Source organism: Aedes aegypti, chromosome 2 (genome assembly GCF_002204515.2).
Source record: "Aedes aegypti strain LVP_AGWG chromosome 2, AaegL5.0 Primary Assembly, whole genome shotgun sequence".
Classification (NCBI taxonomy): domain Eukaryota; kingdom Metazoa; phylum Arthropoda; class Insecta; order Diptera; family Culicidae; genus Aedes; species Aedes aegypti.
In genome coordinates this window covers 29,374,518-29,393,666 of record NC_035108.1, presented here as the reverse complement: position 1 = coordinate 29,393,666, position 19,149 = coordinate 29,374,518, and the positions used below count along the sequence as shown (strand labels likewise).

The 19,149-nt window shown below is 37.5% G+C and overlaps 1 protein-coding gene across 2 annotated transcripts; it reads right to left on the bottom strand.

Moving 5' to 3' along the window:
* Positions 1-9,243: 9,243 nt before the first annotated feature.
* On the bottom strand, positions 9,244-18,982 carry LOC5578177 (transcription factor grauzone). Of its 2 annotated transcripts, XM_021840387.1 has the most exons (3): positions 18,887-18,982; positions 18,606-18,822; positions 9,244-10,685 (listed from the first exon to the last, which is right to left on the bottom strand). In XM_021840387.1, exons 2-3 carry the CDS (start codon positions 18,774-18,776, stop codon positions 9,321-9,323), a joined length of 1,536 nt encoding a protein of 511 aa, XP_021696079.1. In that variant the 5' UTR covers positions 18,777-18,822; positions 18,887-18,982; the 3' UTR covers positions 9,244-9,320. The 2 variants fall into 2 exon arrangements, with proteins under 2 accessions (XP_021696079.1, XP_001663748.1); XM_001663698.2 differs by having other exon boundaries at positions 18,606-18,938.
* Positions 18,983-19,149: the final 167 nt, after the last annotated feature.

Below are 19,149 nucleotides of genomic sequence, written 5' to 3'. Positions count from 1 at the left end.
TAACAAGAAATTTCGGTAAGAATTCCTTTATAAATTCCCACCGAAAGTTCAACTGAAATTCCTCATGGGATTCTATCAGGAGTTCCTACAAATATTCCATCAGTGATTCCTCTGAGAATGAGGAGTTCTTCTTCTTCTTGGCGTAACGTCTTCACTGGGACATAGCCTGCTTCTCAACTTATATCGTGTAGCAGGTACGATGATACTCTATGCCCAGGGAAGTCAAGGAAATTTCCATTACGAAAAGATCCTAGACCGACCGGAAATTTAACCCAGAAACCTTCAGCATGGTTTTGCTTTGTAGCCGCGGACTCTGACCACTCGGCTAAGGAAGGCCTCTAGAATCAGGAGTTATTCTAGGAAATTAAACACAATTTCATCCAGGCATTCCATCAGGAGAACTTCTAAAGATTCAATCATAAATTTCACGAAGGTTTCATTTAGCAGTTCCTTCAGGGTTTTTATCAGGACTAGCTCTAGGGATTCTTATTCTCTAGGAATACCATCAAGGATTTTTCTGGGGGTATCATCAGGTGTTCGGCTAGGGATTCCATCTGAAATTCCTCCAGAGATTCGATCAGGAATTCTTTCAGGGATTGCACCTAGAACTCAACTAGGGATTTCATCAGAAGTTTCTCCAGGGATTCTATCAGGAGATGTTTTAGAGATTCCACCTGGAATTCCTCCATGGACTGTCCGTCGCTGCTCTAGTTCTAGGAGTTCTTCTCGTGATTTCAACAGGATTTCTTTCAATGATTCCATACAGAGTTCCTTCAAGAATATCTTTACAAATTCTTCCAAGGATTCCTTCAGGAGTTCCCCCAGGGATTTCATCAGGGGCTCCTGTATCTATATTATCTGTATTTATGTATCTGCATCTGTATTCTACCGGGAGTACCTTTGGGGCTTTTATCAGAGTTCTTCTGGAAATTTCATCAGGAGTTCCTCCAGGGATTCCATCAGGAGTTCCTTCTGAGATTTCACCCGGATTTTTTCAAGAGATTAAATCAAATGTTCCTCGAGGAATTCCATAAATTTTTCTTCTAGAAATATTATGAGGAGTTCCTCTAGGGATTCTATCAGGAGTTCTATCTGGAAACTTATCAGGAATTCTACCAGGGATTTTATCAGGAGTTCCTAAAGGGATTTCATCAGAAGTCCCTCCAATGATTAGGAGTTCCTTCTAGAATATAGATATAGGAGTTCTTCCAAGGATTCCAACAGGAGTTAATCCAAGGATTCCATCAGGAGTTCCTAAAGGGATACTATCAGGAATACCTTTAGGGCTTCCATCAGATTTCTTCTGGGGACTGCATCAGGAGTTCCTCCAGAGTTCTTCCAGAGATTCCACCTGAATTGCCTCCAAAGATTCAATCAAGATTTCCTCCAGAGATTATATCAGGAATTCCTTGAGGAATTCCATCAGGACTCCTTCTAGGAATATCATGAAGAATTCTTCTAGATTCTTACAGGAGTTTCATCAGAAATTTCTCCAAGGATTCCATCAGGAGTTCCTTCAGCGATTGCAACTGGAACTTCTCCAGGGATTCCATCAGGAATATATCTAGCAATTCCATTAGAAGTTTCTCCAGCAATTCCATCAGTAGTTCCTTCAGAGATTCCACCTTGAATTCTTCCAGAGATTCTATCAGTGGTTCCTCTAGGGATTCCATCACTAGTTAATCTACGAATTTCATCAGAAATTCCTCCATCAGGAGCTCCTTCAACAATATGTTTAGGATTTCTTCCAAGGAATTCCTCCAGGGTTTCTTCTGAGATTTCACCCGGAATTCCTCAAGAGATTCTATCAGGAGTTCCTTCAGGAAACTTATCAGGAATTCCTCCAGAAATTTCATGTGGAGTTCATCTAGAGATTTCATCGGGACTCCTGATTCTATCAGGAGTTCCTCTTACAATATCTTTATATTCCTCCCAGTGGCGATTCCCTAACCTAGGTAGATTGTCCCACGAATATAAATTCTTGAATTTCAGCAACAAATTTGCATGCAATGAGCAGAGATTTGTTAGAAAGGACGATTTGAATAATTTACTCATTGATTACTTTTTGATTTATATTTTAAATTTGTCGAAAAAGTCATTGTCAGAATCATAGAACAGGTAGAAAATGAGGTTACGATTCGCCACTGATTCATCCAAGGATTCCATCAAGAGTTCCTCTAGGGAATCTATAAGGAATTCCAATACGGATTCTATAAGGAGTACCTTTAGGGCTACCATTAGAGTTCTTCTGAGGATTTCATCACGAGTTCCTCCAGGAATTCCATCAAGAGTTCCTTCAGAGATTCCAACTAGCATTTCTTCCGAGATTCTATTAGGAGTTCCTCCAGAGTTTATATCAAGAGGTCACCTACGAATTCCATCAGGATCTTCTAGGGATATCATAAGAAATTTCTCTAGGCATTCTATCAGGAGTTCTAGCAGGAATTATATCAGGAATTCCTCCAGGGATTTCATCAGGAGTTCCTGTAGTGATCCCATAGGGAATTCTTCAAGGGATTTCATCAGGAGTTCCTCCTATGATTTCATCTGGAGTTCCTGCAAGAATTCTTCTTCTTCTTGGCATTAACGTCCCCACTGGGACAGAGCCGGCTTCTCAGCTTAGTGTTCTTATGAGCACTTCCACAGTTATTAACTGAGAGCTTTCTTTGCCAAAGTTGCCATTTTCACATTCGTATATCGTGTGGCAAGTACGATGATACTCTATGCCCAGGGAAGTCAAGGAAATTTCCTTTACGAAAAAATCCTTGACTGACCGGGAATCGAACCCAGACACCTTCAGCATGGCGTTGCTTTGTAGCCGCGGACTCTAACCACTCAGATGAGATGTCTCCCAAAATTCTTCAAGGAATAAATATATCCAAGGATACTCAAGGGTTATCAGGAATTACTCCTAAAATTTTTCCGGAAATGTCTCAGGATTTTATCACCGGAATAACTCTACAGATTCCATCGGGAATTTCTCAAGAAATTTCTCATAAAATATCTTCAGAGATTCTTGGGGGTTTTCAGAAATTATTTCAGCAATTTTATCACAAATGTCTTATAAAGATTTCACAAGTAATTAGGGAATCCATCAGTATACCCTCAAGTGACTCTATGAGGAGTTCCTCCTAGGATTCAAAAAAGGAATTCCTTCAGCGATTCCTCTGAGAATTCGTTCATTGAATCCACCAGGAATTGCTTCGAAAATTTCGTTAGGATTTCCTTTAGGTATTCCAACTAAAAACCGTCCAGGAATTTCCTAAGGATTCCACCAGAGGTTCATCCATGGATTGGATCTGAAATTCGCCCAGGTAATTCTCTATGATTTCCATCAGGAAAATCTTCAAGGAATGAGCTGAAATTCTCATAGGGGTTCCACTAAAAATTCTTTCAGAAGCTTCACCAATATTTTTCCGGTGATTTCACCGGAAATTCAAGAAAATCTTCTGAAAGTTCTTCCAAAACATTCTGGAAAAAAATCTTTCGGTTCCTTCAGAGATTTCACCAGTATTTTCTCTAACTATTTCTTCCGGAATGGTGTTTTTTAAGAAATTTCGCCATGAGTTCTTCCAGGGTTAAGAATATCAATAGAGTTTCGCTAGAAATTCTTTACCAGAAAAATCTAATACAGCTTCGCCAGAAGTTCTACCAGAAAATACTTTAATGATTTGACTAGGATTTTCCTTCTTCGAATTTTTCAGGATTATCAGAAATTCCTCCAGGGTATTAATAAAAAAACGCAAGTTCAAATGACTTTTTTTTCTGGAAAACCGCGAGAGAATCGACCAGCAATTCCACGAAGGGTTGAACTTCATGTTGAATCCCTTGAAGGATTTTTTGGAAAATTTCTGGAAAAAATCATGGAATAATTTACTGAAATCATTGGAGGAATCACCATAGAAAACACAGGAGAAATTCACTGGGGAAATTCCTTAATACATCTCCGTAAGAACTTTTAAAGCAATCCCTGAAGGAGTTTCTACAGGATTCTCTAAGGCAATTCCTGGTGGATTCCTTGGAAAAAAATCTCCAAGATATACTGGAAGGAATTGCTGGATAAATTCCTTTAGGAATCCTCGGAGAAATATCCGGTAGATTCTTAAAGTAATTCCTTCAAAAATTCGGGGTCGAATGCCTCGTAGGTTCCTCTAAGGGATACAAAGAAAAATCTTTTAAGGAAACATTGGAAGAATTCATAAAATAATTTATTGAAGAATCCCCTGAAAGTAACCTGCGCGAATTCTTTTGCAGTATTTCTTGCTGAATTCCCGAAAGCTTCCTGGTGAAATCTCAAGAGGAATTCCTTAATGAATCCTTGGAGAAATTTTGGGTGGAATCACTGTAAGAGTTCCTGAAGTGAATCTCTACATGTATTTCTGTAGGAGTTTTTTGAAGGAAATTCTAGCAAAAATCGCGTAGGAATCTCTGGAAGAATGTTTGGGTTAATCACTGGAGGATTTTTTGGAGGTATTCCTAGGGAAAGGTTTTTGATACATAGGAGAAATTCCTGGTGGAATTATTGATGGAATTCGTGTAATAATTTCTTGAGCAATCTCTATAAAAATTTCTAGATGAATTCCTAGTAAAAGCGCAGGAAAAAAAAATCCTTATATAATCTGTATAGAATTTCTTGAAGTTTTGATGAAGGAATTCCTAAATACATCTGTGGAGAATATTTTGGAAGAAATCTTGAAGGAAGCATTGGATGAATAAATCCCTTGGAAGTTTTTGGGTAAATCTCTGGAGGACTCTTTAGAGAAAATTACAAGAAAGAATCGCTGAAGAAATTCCTTCCTTTTGTCATAGATTCTGCTGCAACAAACTTTGACAGTCGGTCAAACGGTTGCAGAAACATAAATCGGTTTGACTAACTTGGGGGCGGAGTCAATGTTGGTCAAACCGTCTGAGCGTCTGTGGGCTGCATAACACCATCGTGACCTTCCCTTGTCAGAGCAAAACTTCAAAGAGTTTATTCACAAATTTCATAACGCCAACATTATTACTTTTGACACCCACCCATGCCTTTTATACACTCAAAATAATCCAAACATCATTGCTACGTGAAAAATCACGTAGATCATTCCAAACTCATTTTACCAAAGACAAAGATAAAGATCACTATGCCATTCATAACCACCAAACATTGACTCGGTAATTGTTACTGAGGTTACCTATCGCACTTACGTTAAATTCACGTAGGCGCCTAAGTTCATTTTGACATCTGTTCAGGTTTGATCCTAACAATTTTCAGGATACAGTTTCTGAACGAGCGCTTGGGTCAAACATGCTGCAAAGAGAGGAAAGAGAAGAACTTTCTGTAACATTGAAACTACGGTGTCAATTCAATATGAACAGCAAAACTTACCATTTATTATTTTCAAAAGGCAAAGAGAGAATTTCCTGATTCTTCAGTAATTTTGCCTGTTCGTAAGCTACTCTCCATCTGTTGCGACGACTGAATAAAATCATACTGGTGATATGAAGAATACGCATATGACAATCACAATGCCATTGAATCCGTCGAAACTATGTACGAAACATGTACCGGTTATATATTCAATGCATATAACAACAATGTTAGCCAGTGACGATAATATTCACTAAGCCGCTGTTGAATCAGAAATGTTTGACAGATGACACGGATATGAATCCATATGAATTTTATGCAACATAGATACAGTTGAATGGATATGGAATTTCAAATAAAACATTCGGTTCGATTTATTTCAGTGTATACCGGAAAATCCATCACTCAAAATAATCCAAACGTCATTGTTACGTGAAAACATATGTGTTTTTTTCCATCACGCTTTCCACGTAGCTCCTACGTGAATCATAGGTAGCCCAGAATGAACGCATGAACTTTTGAACTTCGTCCATTCCACCGGCGCTACACGTAAGAGCTACGTGGATTTTCCGGTAGCCTTTACGAAGCGTTTGAAAAGGATCAGTAGCTAAAAGCGTTTAATAAGAATTTCTAAGAAAATCTAATCAGACATTTTTCTATGAACATTTTTAATATTTTTAGTAACTACTCGTATTATTAGATGCATTTTTTTCAAGATTTTTTTTTCATAAATTTCATTAGAAACGTATTTAGGTAATTGCCAAATAATTAATTTATTGATTATTTAATGGCTTTCTTAAGCAATTCTCTAATTATATTAGTTCAAAATGCCTTCATGAATCCAACCTGTTTTTTTAAATAAATTCTTTAAACGTTTTTTTTACAGAAAATCTTGGAGTTTATCCTGTCATTCTTCTATTAATTTCGTTAGGGGTTTGTCCAAGATTTCCGTTTAACACATTTTCAAGAACTCAAGCAATAATTTCTCCAGAGATGGCTTCACCGATTTCGTAGGATTTGTTCCAGAATTGTCGTTCCATTTTCTCAAGACCTACACCAAGAATTTCTTGAGGGATGCCTTTAGAAATTATTTCATAGATTCCTATTATGAATTCTAAAGAAATACCAGCCGAAATTATTTGAGAAATTTCTCATAGAAGTTCTCGAGGAAATGTCCAAGGATGTCTCCAGGAAAATTTCAACGACATTTTTAAGGAGTTTATTGATGGTATCTCTGAAAAAATCAAGAAAGTAATGCTCAACCAAATCTTATAGTAAAATCTGATGATACTTCAATAGAAGTTACTACTCTAGCGAGAATCTCTGGAAAACTCCGTGTTATATTTTACTGGTATGATAAACAATCCCCGAACATCTGATAGCAATGGCGTTCTCTAGGTTAAAAGCTTGTTTAGATGGGTTTTATCATGAACTGTTATTCCCCCATATCAGAACTGTACTGCCCATAACTGCATAACAGTCACATTCGACATTTTTGAAAAATGATAAATATTTTCGATCAACTTACTGAAACCTGTGAGATTGTTCTAGAAAATTCGAAAAAAATACCAAGTTGTTTTGTCGCATTGGTAATTATAACCGCATAACCGTCACATTGAGATTATAAAAGAGCCTCGTGATATAATAGCAATGAAATTTCTATCAGAATTATTTTTTGACTACTCAACTAGTATTTGATATGAGTTGTACAAAATATCAGCCTCAAATAAGCACTTTTGAGTTCCTGGTAATTTTTAGAAATTTTAGTTTCCTCCCATACTGCCGTGAATCGCAAGTCAGTCCCATCTGCATTTTCGTCAAAATTGAGTTGAGTTCAGTTTTCAACATATCTTCCAGTCCTCTTTCAGCTGCCGTAATGAGATAATAAGATTTGTTCGGAAAAAATAGGAAACAACAGCAAGACAAATTGTCCCATAATGAAAAGTAATCGCATATCAGTCCCACTACAGATTTCCGCACCGTGCAACACAAAAATGAACTGTGTTCTGATCATTTTTATATTTTTCTCAGAAAGATATCGTAGAGAAAAGTAATATGTGAAAGTTTCATTAAGATTTGAACATGTTTAAATCCTCTGGATTTTTTTTTAATATTCGTATGAAAAACGAGTTTGGAAACTTCACACCCCATTTTCTCGATGCCTACTTTTTACAGATGGGACTGACTTACGATTCACGGCAGCATACTGCCATAAAATGCACACTTGGTATTCCATTTACTCAATGCCTACTTTTGTCGAATGTTACAAATATGCAGTTATGGGCAGTGTAACAGTGAACGATAAACAGACTCTCATGTTTGTTACAGAGAGCGATAAGTAAGAGATACTCTAAATTTTCTCAGAATTCAACCCCGGCCCTAGATAGCGCCGTAGGTAAACTGTAGGAATTTCTGAAAGTAACAAAAATTCTGAAAAAACTTGTGTATAAATGGTCGGGTGTGGAAACTCAAATAAAATTCTAAAGAATCGTTCGAATTTAACTGCTAGCAGTCTTATAAGGGAATACTACGAGGTTTATTACTTGCAATTTTATTTTGACACGGGCTTGGTGTCTTTTTCAGGAAGGAATTAATTTTGTCGTTTTTGGTCTCAAGTTTGTCTAACTGTAATTTTCTTGTACATTGCTTGTTGGTACATGACTTGGATGGTTTCTCTGAACTTACGGACTATCGGCAAATTTGCCGATTTAAGACACCATATGCGGCCTTTTGTGACTACGGCTTTACATGCTAGGCGCAACCGTTAAATCCAAACAATCAAGTGTTACAGTCTAACCCCCGCCAGATTACAGCATAATGGCAGCTGTTCAACTTTCTGAAGAATCCATGGAGATTTTATTTGAAAACTTACTCGAGAATTGTTTGGAAAAACTGCAGGAACGATTCGTGGAAGCAGCATTGGAAAAAAATTCTAGATAAATTTATGGAGGAATCAAATGATGATTCCAAAGTCGAATTTATTGAAGAATTTCCGGAAAAGTTTTTAACAGTAATCAATAATTGATTACCATACAAAAAGTGTGTGATGAAAAAATACATTTATTTTGCGCGCCTAATGGCTATTCATGATCCAATGCTTGGTATGCTCACTATGCCCTGCCTAGCCCTAGGGACGGTGTAGCAAAAGCCGATCAGCTAAGAACGAATATATGTATAAAATCGAATAATATAGCCAGCATTATTATTTTTAAGCTCTCAGTCAACCCCTCTACTGGGGTACCGAACCGAGTATTGTGGCGTAAAATTGTTGATTCAGTGTTATCTGTTTAGATGTTAACTAAATAAATGAAATGAATCAACCCCTCTAATAGCAGCTACAATTTTATCACAAAAAAAATCAAATCGCGAAATATTTTTTTGGTGTTTGATATTTATGCACCATTTTGTCGCAAGTTCTGAAAAAAACTATTCTAGTTTTAGAATCTGTGTCGATATTGATCATTAGTCATCTGGATCCAAAGAGATTCCAACCGGAGCCGACGCGTTGCCATAACCCACGTAAATTTCTCAGGCTACAGATTTTTTATCGTATTCGGATATTCACTCGTCGGAACAATACATTGATGAGAGTATTAGTGAAAAAATGAGGCAGTTTGGTGCAGCTATCTTTGAGTAATGAGCATTTAGGTTTCTGATACTACGCTGGCCAAATAAAGGTCTTGATAACTTGAAAAAAAAAACGTGATTTTTGGATATCTCCAAGAATACTTAACAGATTTGTATGATTTTTTTAGAAGACTACATTTTTTTTATGATTTGATCTAAAACATAATGGCAATCAAAAATATGAAAACTTTTTGAAGGAAGTAGATATATGACCTTGTATGTTGGTCATAGGAGTTGGAGCACTAAGCACACTTTGACAGTCAATATTTCGGCATAAATAACAAACATTAGTTGTATTTTTAAATATTTTCTTACAAATGTCGAATTTAAGTGCCTACCTTCGTTAAGCTTTTGGACCGCTGATGATAGGCGCTTGCTGTCGTTTCTGTGCGTGCTCTACCGGATGACTTTTCTTGACGTGCGTGTACAAATTGGCGTTCGAGTTCATGGATGCGCCGCAATACTCACAAGAGTACAGTCGCTCTCCCGTGTGAACAGTGCGATGTTCTTTCAAGTTGATCGCCCGTTTGAACCGTTTCCCACAGAACTCACACTCGAACTTTTCCTCCACGTGTACCACTTTCTTGTGACTCCAGAGCGCCCTGGAGTTGGGATAGTTCTGTTGGCAGATATCGCAAGTGTGCACCTGTTCCGTTTCGTAGTGCGTGTAGCGCAGGTGCTTCTGTAAACATCGCTCCCCTTTGAGCCATTTGTGACAAATTTGACACTGCATCATCGGATGCACTTCGATCCCTAGATGTTCCTTGACATGTCGCTCGAAGCATGTCTTGTTGAGGAATTCTTTTCCGCAGGTGTCGCAGATCATTTTGCGATCTTTGCCGGAATGCTGATTGGTTATATGGGTGGCCATTGCCATCTTGTTAGCCATAAGACGGTCACATATTGGACACTTGACTTTCTCGTGTGTGACTATGTGCGCTTGCAGTTGGTAGTTCTTCGCGAAGGATTGCTTGCAGCGGTCACATTTGTAGGGTCGATCCTCTTCCTTACCGTGTAACTTTATCTGATGCAACGATAGATAGACTTTGTTTTTGTAGTTCTTGTTGCAAATTTCGCATCGGTAAGCCGAAGGGTTGGTGTGGAATTTTATATGCTCCAGCATGATACATTTTTTGTATAATTTTTTGTTGCAGCACACCACGTACCCTCTCTGTTGGTGCTCCTTGCGAAAGTGAGAATTGAGGGATTTAATGTTATCTAGCACATTGCCGCACAGATCGCAAGCCATGCGGTAGAACTCCGATATGAGCTTCTCATCCTTCCACTGTTCTTCCTTGGGCTTTATGTTGTACTTTCTTGTGGGTTTTGATTCAGGTTCGTCTGAGCCTGATTCGTCCTTTGAAACGGTGGGAATGAGTTTCTTCCGTTTTCTGTAGGTACGTTTCTTCGGAGGAGCGCACTGCTCCGCGTACACTTCAAGCGGTTTAGAGTCGGACGATTCGTCCTCGTCGGAACGTTGTGAAGGTTCATCTTTGAACACTAGCGATTCTTGCGATTCGATCATTTCTACCGATGGTTCTAGGGAGAGCTCTACTTTGATGTTTTCTAGGTTCTGCTTTTGATCGGCTATCCGGGCCTTCAATTGGCATTGGTTGGACTGTACTTTTTCTGTGTAATAGTAGAACTCCGTGATGACTGAGAAGCATGTTTGACACACTCCGATGGGGAGTTTGTCCGCTGGTTCGATCTGTAAGACAGGTAAGCATAGTTATTTTATTTGAGTTTCATGTGAAATGTGATAATTTGGTTTCGACGCCTCTCGGCTATTCTTACACTCAAAATAATCCAAACGTCATTGTTACGTGAAAACATACGTGGTTTTTTTTCCATCGCACTTTTCACGTAGCTCTTACGTTAACCATAGGTAGCCCAGAATGAACGCATGAACTTTTGAACTTTGTCTTTTTCACCGGCGCTACACGTAAGAGCTACGTGGATTTTCCGGTAGCCTTTACGAAGCGGTTCAATAGGACCTAGATGGTTTTGTATTAAATTTAACTGGAATAAAGGCCAACCTCCCTCCCCTAGGACGTGTAATCTTGCCGCGATGGGTGGGCTTACCCCATTAGCACTTATATGGGAACCAAAGACATGTCCAGTCGTGGTGGTATCACATCAGGAAATATTTGTTTAATGCCGCGTCATCAACCATCTGGCATAGATGCATCAATCTTACGGTTATCCTGTTACCAGGCATCGGGGTAACAGGAGCCGTAGCCACGCTTTAATGCAGATAGGTTAGATTTTGTTTAAATGGTTATAATATTGACTAATGAGGAGAATGACTAAGGATCCATCGAATAGAATGTGACACAAATGTTAATTTGTTATGCTTCTCTCATTAGAATCATAATAAAAAACCACATTTATTATTTTGGTATCATAAAACTACAACAACTTCATTCTCGCAAAATTATAATAAATAGATAGGGCTTAGGCGCGATGAAGCTTTATTTTGTCACAGAAAAGTGGATCCAGACAATAAAAAATGACTTTCTATTTCTTAATTATTTCTAGTATACATAGTTTTTAACACATATAAATGTATTTACGACGATTCTAAATGAAAACAGATGAGACCAGATTTGAATATGAATAGATGTATAAAACAAACTGATCAAAATCATTATTGACCAACATGACAAAAGTAGTAAACTTAAAATATTCAACTTGTCCAAGTACTAATAAACATGTTAAAAAGGACCTTTAGCAATACTGACCAACGAGACTGAGGAAAAACTAGATCAACAGTCAACACATAAAGTTTCCGATGTCGTTGACTATAATCAGTGATGTAGTCAAATGTAATTCAATGAAAACTCACTAAATCCTGTTTATTCCTAATACTAATAGCTTTCTTTCTTTCTTTCTTTTCATGTATAACAACTAACAACAACACCATCACGAGGGAGCAAGTGGTCTGTCGTATGTATCAAACGTCGTGTTAGGAGCCGAAGCACATAGATCAGCACGGACACGGATCCAAACTGTAAACTAACTTGAGACATTATTCAATTGAATTCTCATTTTGAGAAGACCTCAGAACAATAATAATACGATCGCATTCTGTATAATTAACAATTTCTGTCTATCATTGTCAAAAGATGCTTGGAGATGACATCTGTGCTACAATTTGTCAACATAGACTACTACAACATAGCTCTGTATGTTATTTCCAAGAAATGCATTAATTAATAACATATATTTTCATGTCGCTTCTCCATGCGTAAACAAGAATCCGAATGCTCAGAACGAAAGGATGTTTGTATAGTCATGACTAAGGGAGGAAAACTGAAGCAAAAACAATTTAATAAAACTACTTCTGCACAATATTCAAACAAAATAGTGTTAAAGCGGGCAACATAGCCTATTCCGTCTAAATATTGGCAAAAGTAGAGGTAAAAATTTGCACTACGGGGTCCAGCACAGACAACGAAGCTGTCATATAGCTCCCGCTGAGTACACCATAAAAGAAAAATTAACTGGAATAAAGGCCAACCTTATCTCTAACAGGCTTTGGAAGAAAACTAATTTCCAATTGGAAAATGTAAACAAACCTAAAAGATTGTGATACTTTTATATTTAATCTGAGCATTTTGAATCCTGTTTCCCAAATGTTGTGAGTTTTTTCTGTCTTGTTGTAGCCTTCGCGTGCTACAATTGATAGAGGTTATAAATCAGGTATAAAATATGAAGTAATGCAGGGATTCTTTGATATTCAAAGCATATTTACCTTGAAATCAATCTAACACAGGGTTTAAAATTCAGCAGCTTCTGAAGTTCTTCAAAAATCAAGCGGGCGCCATCTTGGGATTTGCGCTCAACACCGAATGTACGTACAATATGCAGATGTCAAAATGAACTTAAGCACCTACGTGAATTTCACGTAAGTGCGATAGGTAACCTCAGTAACAATTACCGAGTCGCTATTTGCTGATTATGAATGGCTCAGTGATCTTTATCTTAGTCAGGTGAAGTGAAGGCAAAATGAATTTGGAATGATCTACGTGATTTTTCACGTAGCAATGACGTTTGGATTTTTTTGAGTGTAGCAACTATGTTTAAGGTTCAAGAATCCATCATCCAATCATCAGCAATCATTAAAAATTGAAAACCAGTTTTTTCGTACAAAATTACGAAAATTCCCATAAAAATCTATCATTGCATTACAGATAGCAATTGAAATGCAATGATAGATTTTAATGGCTGTTGCTTCAATTTTTTGAAGCTTCTGTTTTTGAAAAATTGCTGAACGATTATGGTTAGGTACCTCCACGGTGCCCCGACAGACCGTTATTATGTAAAAAAAATGTCCATCAAATCTGAGCACAGGGCTCGATTCCTGAGGTCATTCTGCACCTCTGGGCCAATTTTTAAAAAAACCCTAGGAGGAATCTCGAGAAATCTTTATTTGAAGTCTTTTACTTAAAAATTCAATATAATCCATATTAAAATTTTGCAATAGCACTGCAAAAACCTACAAAAACGCTTAGAAAGTTGGCCAAACTGTTCTTAACTAGTATACAATTGTTACCGTGGTTAAAATTAGAAATATTTACAACTGGCTTAACTTAATCCACTCCTTAAGGTGAAGATGAATGAAAAAAGTTAAATCGAAGCCAAACATCAAATTTTGAAGAGCACAAATCTGGAGAACCGAATACCCGTTTGAGCAGAGGATTTAATCGATTGGTCACCACCAGTTAGTGACCAGTCTATTAGGTTTTCAGCTTAAACGGATTTTTGGTTTTCAAGATTCATGATCTTGAAAACAAATGTTTGGCTTCGATTTAACTTATTTTTTCATAGTTTACTGGTTTAAATTCCATTGAATGTTGTTTTCCATATTAAACCGATTGAAAAGTAAACCAAATAAATCAATGATTAACAATGTTGTTATTAGAAAAAATGATCTGAGAATAAATGTTGCACAATAATAGTTAGCAGATAAGTCATGTGAATACTTTTATAGTCAATTAGAGCTAGTATTACCGGTTGTTTCAAATTTTGAATGATTTGGTTACTCTGGTACGCTCTAGTCAATAACAGGATGATCATACGCCGATGTCTTTTTAGCTGGCTCGCTGAGCTTCACCTGATTGATGCAACTTTTTCTTCCGGCATTCGCACTAAATGACCAGCTCACTGAAGTTTGCCTATTTTGTTCGCTCAATAGTTTTCGCTCCTGTTCTCAAATAAATGTGTTAAGGGAGCCAAGAATAAGCGTTTTATACATGACAAATCATAGTGATGTTTCTTTTAGGCATGCTTGCATTCATCGTTGTTCTCTTTGCATTATAATTGAAAACTGATTTGGTTTTCGAAACACTTTTCAGTGTTGTACAATAAGGGTCGCGAGATGTTTTGGCAAAGTTGTCAATTAAATAATTGATCTATGAACTCAGATAAGCCTTTATCAAGCAACAGTGTAGAAATGTTGTTTCCCTTTGCAAGTTTCGGGTCCCTAAACTGGTTACGTAATCCGTAAAGGAAATATTCGCAGCCAGAATACGTGTTTTTCCTCCAAGGGAAACATTATTATCATACGTCACAATTGTTATATGGCTCTTCAACAAATTCATCCACATCTCAATCAAGCACTGCTTCAGCACATCTGAACCTGCTTCTTTCTCTACATGCAACCATATACGTTTGGGTAGAGTAAATGGCATTACAAGCTTATCCTAGTTGTCCATCTTTGAAATAGTGAAACCCTTTTTTACTGAACTGCGATCGATTCCAATAAACTCATTGTCTGCAAAATCAAGGAGTATATGCGACAAAACGCAATATTGAACAGTAGTAAATTCAAACTCATCTGTTCTTATTCCATGTAGTTTTCAAAACAAAAATGAGCTCCTCGTCTATAATTCTTACACCTGTTGCATTTGTCAGCTTAATCAGCTTTAAGTCTTATTGTTAAGTCTTTGATTTTACCTGCAACAGCTATTTTTTTGTTACTGAGTCGAACGCGACTTAGAAGTCAATAAACAGATTGACGATGAATCCCGAAAAAAAACGAAGTGAATGGTTGCAGGTATATAGAGTGAACGTCCTAGTGAAGTTGATACTTAAATAGTACTTATTGGGAATTTGTTTGAAGTTGTTAATCGTCGAACACTTGCCACATATGGTCGGAGTTCAGACAGATCTGACTAGATGACATTTTGGCCTTGCAAAGATGAGTCAAGGACTCTATAAATTACAATATTTCCAATTCTATTGATGTTGCTTCAAATAGATAAGTTCCCTTCTTACAGCAAATAATGCACGAATTTTATACTTATACCGAATGCTTGGGGTACGTTTTCCTGAAACCATTAAAGAACACTTGGTCCAGTCTGTCTGAACACCGACCATATGACAATCATGTTTCTCGTGTAGTTATAATCCTGTAGTGGCTGAGAATTTTGAACAAAACTTTTTTTATGTTAAGTGCTGAGGGCAATACTCGGTATAAAACTGGACGTAAACATCAAGAGTAATACCAGATGTACAAAAAGCAATTTTTATTAAGCAAAATAAATACGGCAGACTTCAGTGGGCTGGTATTTTAGTATGGAAGTCGTAAAATAAGCTGTTCATTAATAATATTCTGCATTGAATGTTTCACGTTTTTGGAACGTGACAGCAATTGTATATTGACATTTATTTCTAAGATTTCATTCTATTAAGCTAAGCTTACTGGTTTAAGCCATGTAAAATATACTTAAGCCACTCTGGTAAGCTAAGCCAGTTGTAAATATTTCTAATTGTAACAAAAGTAACAATTGTATACTAGTTGAGAACAGTTTGGCCAACTATTTAAGCGTTTTTCAGTGCTATAGGGTCCTAAAGCCCTGTCTCGATTTTAGTGCCAAACGCTTAAGTTTAGGCCAAAAACACATGCTTACTCAAATTTCCAATGTTTTCTGGTTTAAGTCCGAAAAACATTTTTTATGTTATTTTAGATTTTGTCACACCCCTTGGCTTAAACTCAAATTTTGGGTGAATTTTGTTTTCCGTGTCCCTTCCGAAATGTCAGATAGGAACAACCCCAGTGTTAAAACTAAAACCCCTGTGGTATTTTTGTCAACTAAGCGAACGTCAAACATGATCTTAAGTGTCAAGGTTCATTTATGGACACAATTTTCAAATTAATGTTTAAACATGATATAGCCGTTATTTGAGCGGGAAAAATTGCTAAAGTAGTTGAAGTAACATGCTCTTTCGTGTTGTTGAATAAAAACAAGATTTTATCAAACTTTTTAGGACCCAATTGCAAAATTTTAATATGGATTATATTGAATTTTTAAGTAAAAAACTTCAAATCAAGATTTCTCGAGATTCCTCCTAGGGATTTTTTTGAAAATTGGCCCAGAGGTGCAGAATGACCTCAGGAATTGAGCCATGTGCTCAGATTTGATGGACAATTTTTTTACATAATAACGGTCTGTCGGGGCACCGTGACCTCGAGATCTAGATTAAATATAGAAAAACCATCTTCGGCAAAGTTTTTTAGGAGGTCAAGGGCTAACATGAGGTGGTCATTCAGATACGCATGTCCGCCACCAGGGGGCGCTAGTGAGCATGAAAGCTTTGTTTTGTAGATAGCTCAGTATTCATACCACTTAGAATTTTTTTTGGGAAAAATCTTGAAATTCACTCTACATTAGCCAAGCAAAGCCAATCACAGTCAGCGAAGCCAGTGAAACTCACGCCCATCGCTGCTGTAGGCAAAAAGACTTGAAAATAGCAAAACACCCGTTGCTAAGGGCAACCCAGAATTACTGTAGAAAAATGTTCTATTTCCCGCTGCATTTCCCGCATTTAGAGCCTTCAATGACACTCATGATTTAGAAAATTCGTGCACCCAACATAGGCTACTTGATGAGATTCACGTTTTTGAACAACTGTACTGGAGAGCCACGTGATTTTCGCGAAAATTCAAGCCTACTACTATTACCATTCCCAGCACTGCTTAGAAAGATGGCGTCCTCGGCAAAGTAGTTCAGTAGCTATCACTATTGGAGCCAAGAAATTAGAGATTTTTCAATTAGGCTGCGCTAATGAGCATGAAAGTTTTGTTTTGCAGATATCTCAGGATCCCCACCAATTAGAAAGATGGCGTCTTCGGCAAACTTGTTCAGTAGCTCAAGGGATACCATTGTTCGAGTCAATAAATTCGAGATTTTTCCACCAGGTGGCGTGGTGAGCATAAAACTCTTGTTTTGCTGATATCTCAGGAGCCTAAAGTTGTTTAAAAAGCCATGGTTTCGTGCTCACTAGCGCCACCTTGTGGCAACATTCTGATTAGACTAGCTCGAACAATAACAGCCCTTGAGCTAATAAACAACTTTGCCGAAGACGTCATCTTTCTAAGTGGTCAAAGTACTAAGATATCCGCAAAATAAAAGTGTCTTGATGTTCTTATTTTTTATTATTATCTATTATTTCGTGGCCAAAATTTAACGGGCACTGTAATAGATTAAATTCTGTTATTTTTTGCATAGCATCAATTTTGAAAGCGAAATTTTGGTAAATGATAATGAGTGAATAGTTTCACGTTGTGTAACGCGTTATCACGTAAGATAATTTTGAAACTCAGCGTACTATTGGCGTTAGTAAGGAATGACACCCAACTGATTACGCAATAATTTGTTATTGGTCGACTGTAGGTAGTAACAAAATCAGAATTGCTGAGGACAGGACTTTGCTAGCAAGAAACTTTATGCCAAGTAGCTTTGCGTAGCATCTCTAGCAATGAGTGTTTGAACGTCGGGTGTATAATTACGCAGGCATGCCGTAGCAAATAATAGGATTAGAATGGAGTGGTTGAATGTACCCATGACGAAATATATTTCTTGATTTGTTCTGGGGGGAGGGGGTCACGGAAAGTGTGACAAGTCTTATAAAATTTCTTCAAGATTCATACAAAATACGTGATAAAGGAGAGAGGAGTAATAAATGGTCAACTTTAGCATTATTAATGCTTCATTGCTAAGGTAATAGCTGCTCGAATTAGGAAAGAGCACTGAAATATTGCTATAGACCTGCAGCCGTTCTCAATTGTAGGATGCGAGAAGAAACAATTTGAAAAACTGCTTTGTAAAAGGAAGTGCTATAACAACAGATATTGCTCATAGCAATTTCAGGAAACAAAATACCTACAGGAATGTTAGGAAAAATCCTTCGAGAAATTCCTGATAAAATTTGTGGAGGTGTCTTTAAATGGTTGTACTTTGAGATGACTAGTACTCTTCTTGGATAGATCCTTGGCAGATATCCCAGGAGTCTCAAGCCATGCTGAAGGCGTCAAGGTTCGATTCCAGGTCAATCCAGAATCTTTTCGTAATGGAAATTTCCTTGGCTTACACGGACATAAAGTATCCTCGTGCCTACCACACGATATATGAATGCGAAAATTGTAAAGAATTATCTCAGTTGATAACTGCGGAAGTGCTCTAAGCTAAGAAGCTGGGGCTCTGCCCCATATAGGACGTAAACGCGAGAAAGGAGAAGAGATTTCTTGTAAGATCACAATTTGGTTCCAGTATGGCAAATTCCATCCCACTGGCCAATCCGACTTGCACCAAATAGTTTAAGGTATCTGTAAGAAGGTACTTACCGAAAACGGGAAAACTTTATCCATTTGACCCTTTAGTTGGGGATCAGCGATCGAAACTACATTCACGGCAAATGGATCCAAACAAAGCCGACATTCTCCAGCTAGATTTTCCAGCTTGGACATCTTGGGTTCCAGGGTGTTACTGGCAGAGTCCGCCACGGTTTCATCCATTATCCGATCTTTAGTTGGATTTGATTGCCCTGTATTTTTCAACTACCTAGCTCAATCAATTTAGAGAAAATTATCTTTAGTTTGATGAACGAATTAAACTGAAAACAAACTTTTTCCATCACCACAAATCTGACATCGAAGTTTAGTTACACACTGAGGAAAAACAATCTATATGGTAAGTATATACCCAAATTAGGGTAAAATGATTCCGGCATTGTACACGAGGCCACAAATCAACCTAAATTGACTACTTTTCACTCAAATCAGCTCCTCAGTGGGTAAATACAAATTTGTGTTAAACTGGCATACACAGCATACAGCTGCTTCCTGTTTAACAATAAACTTGCGACGATCGACGCGCCACCATATTTCA

Excerpts from the sequence above, each read along its gene's own strand:
- LOC5578177 (XM_021840387.1), bottom strand. The coding sequence starts at position 18,776 with ATGGATGAAACCGTGGCGGACTCTGCCAGTAACACCCTGGAACCCAAG. Across the intron at positions 10,686-18,605 it reads ATAAAGTTTTCCCGTTTTCG|ATCGAACCAGCGGACAAACT; the intron begins GTAAGTACCTTC and ends CCTGTCTTACAG.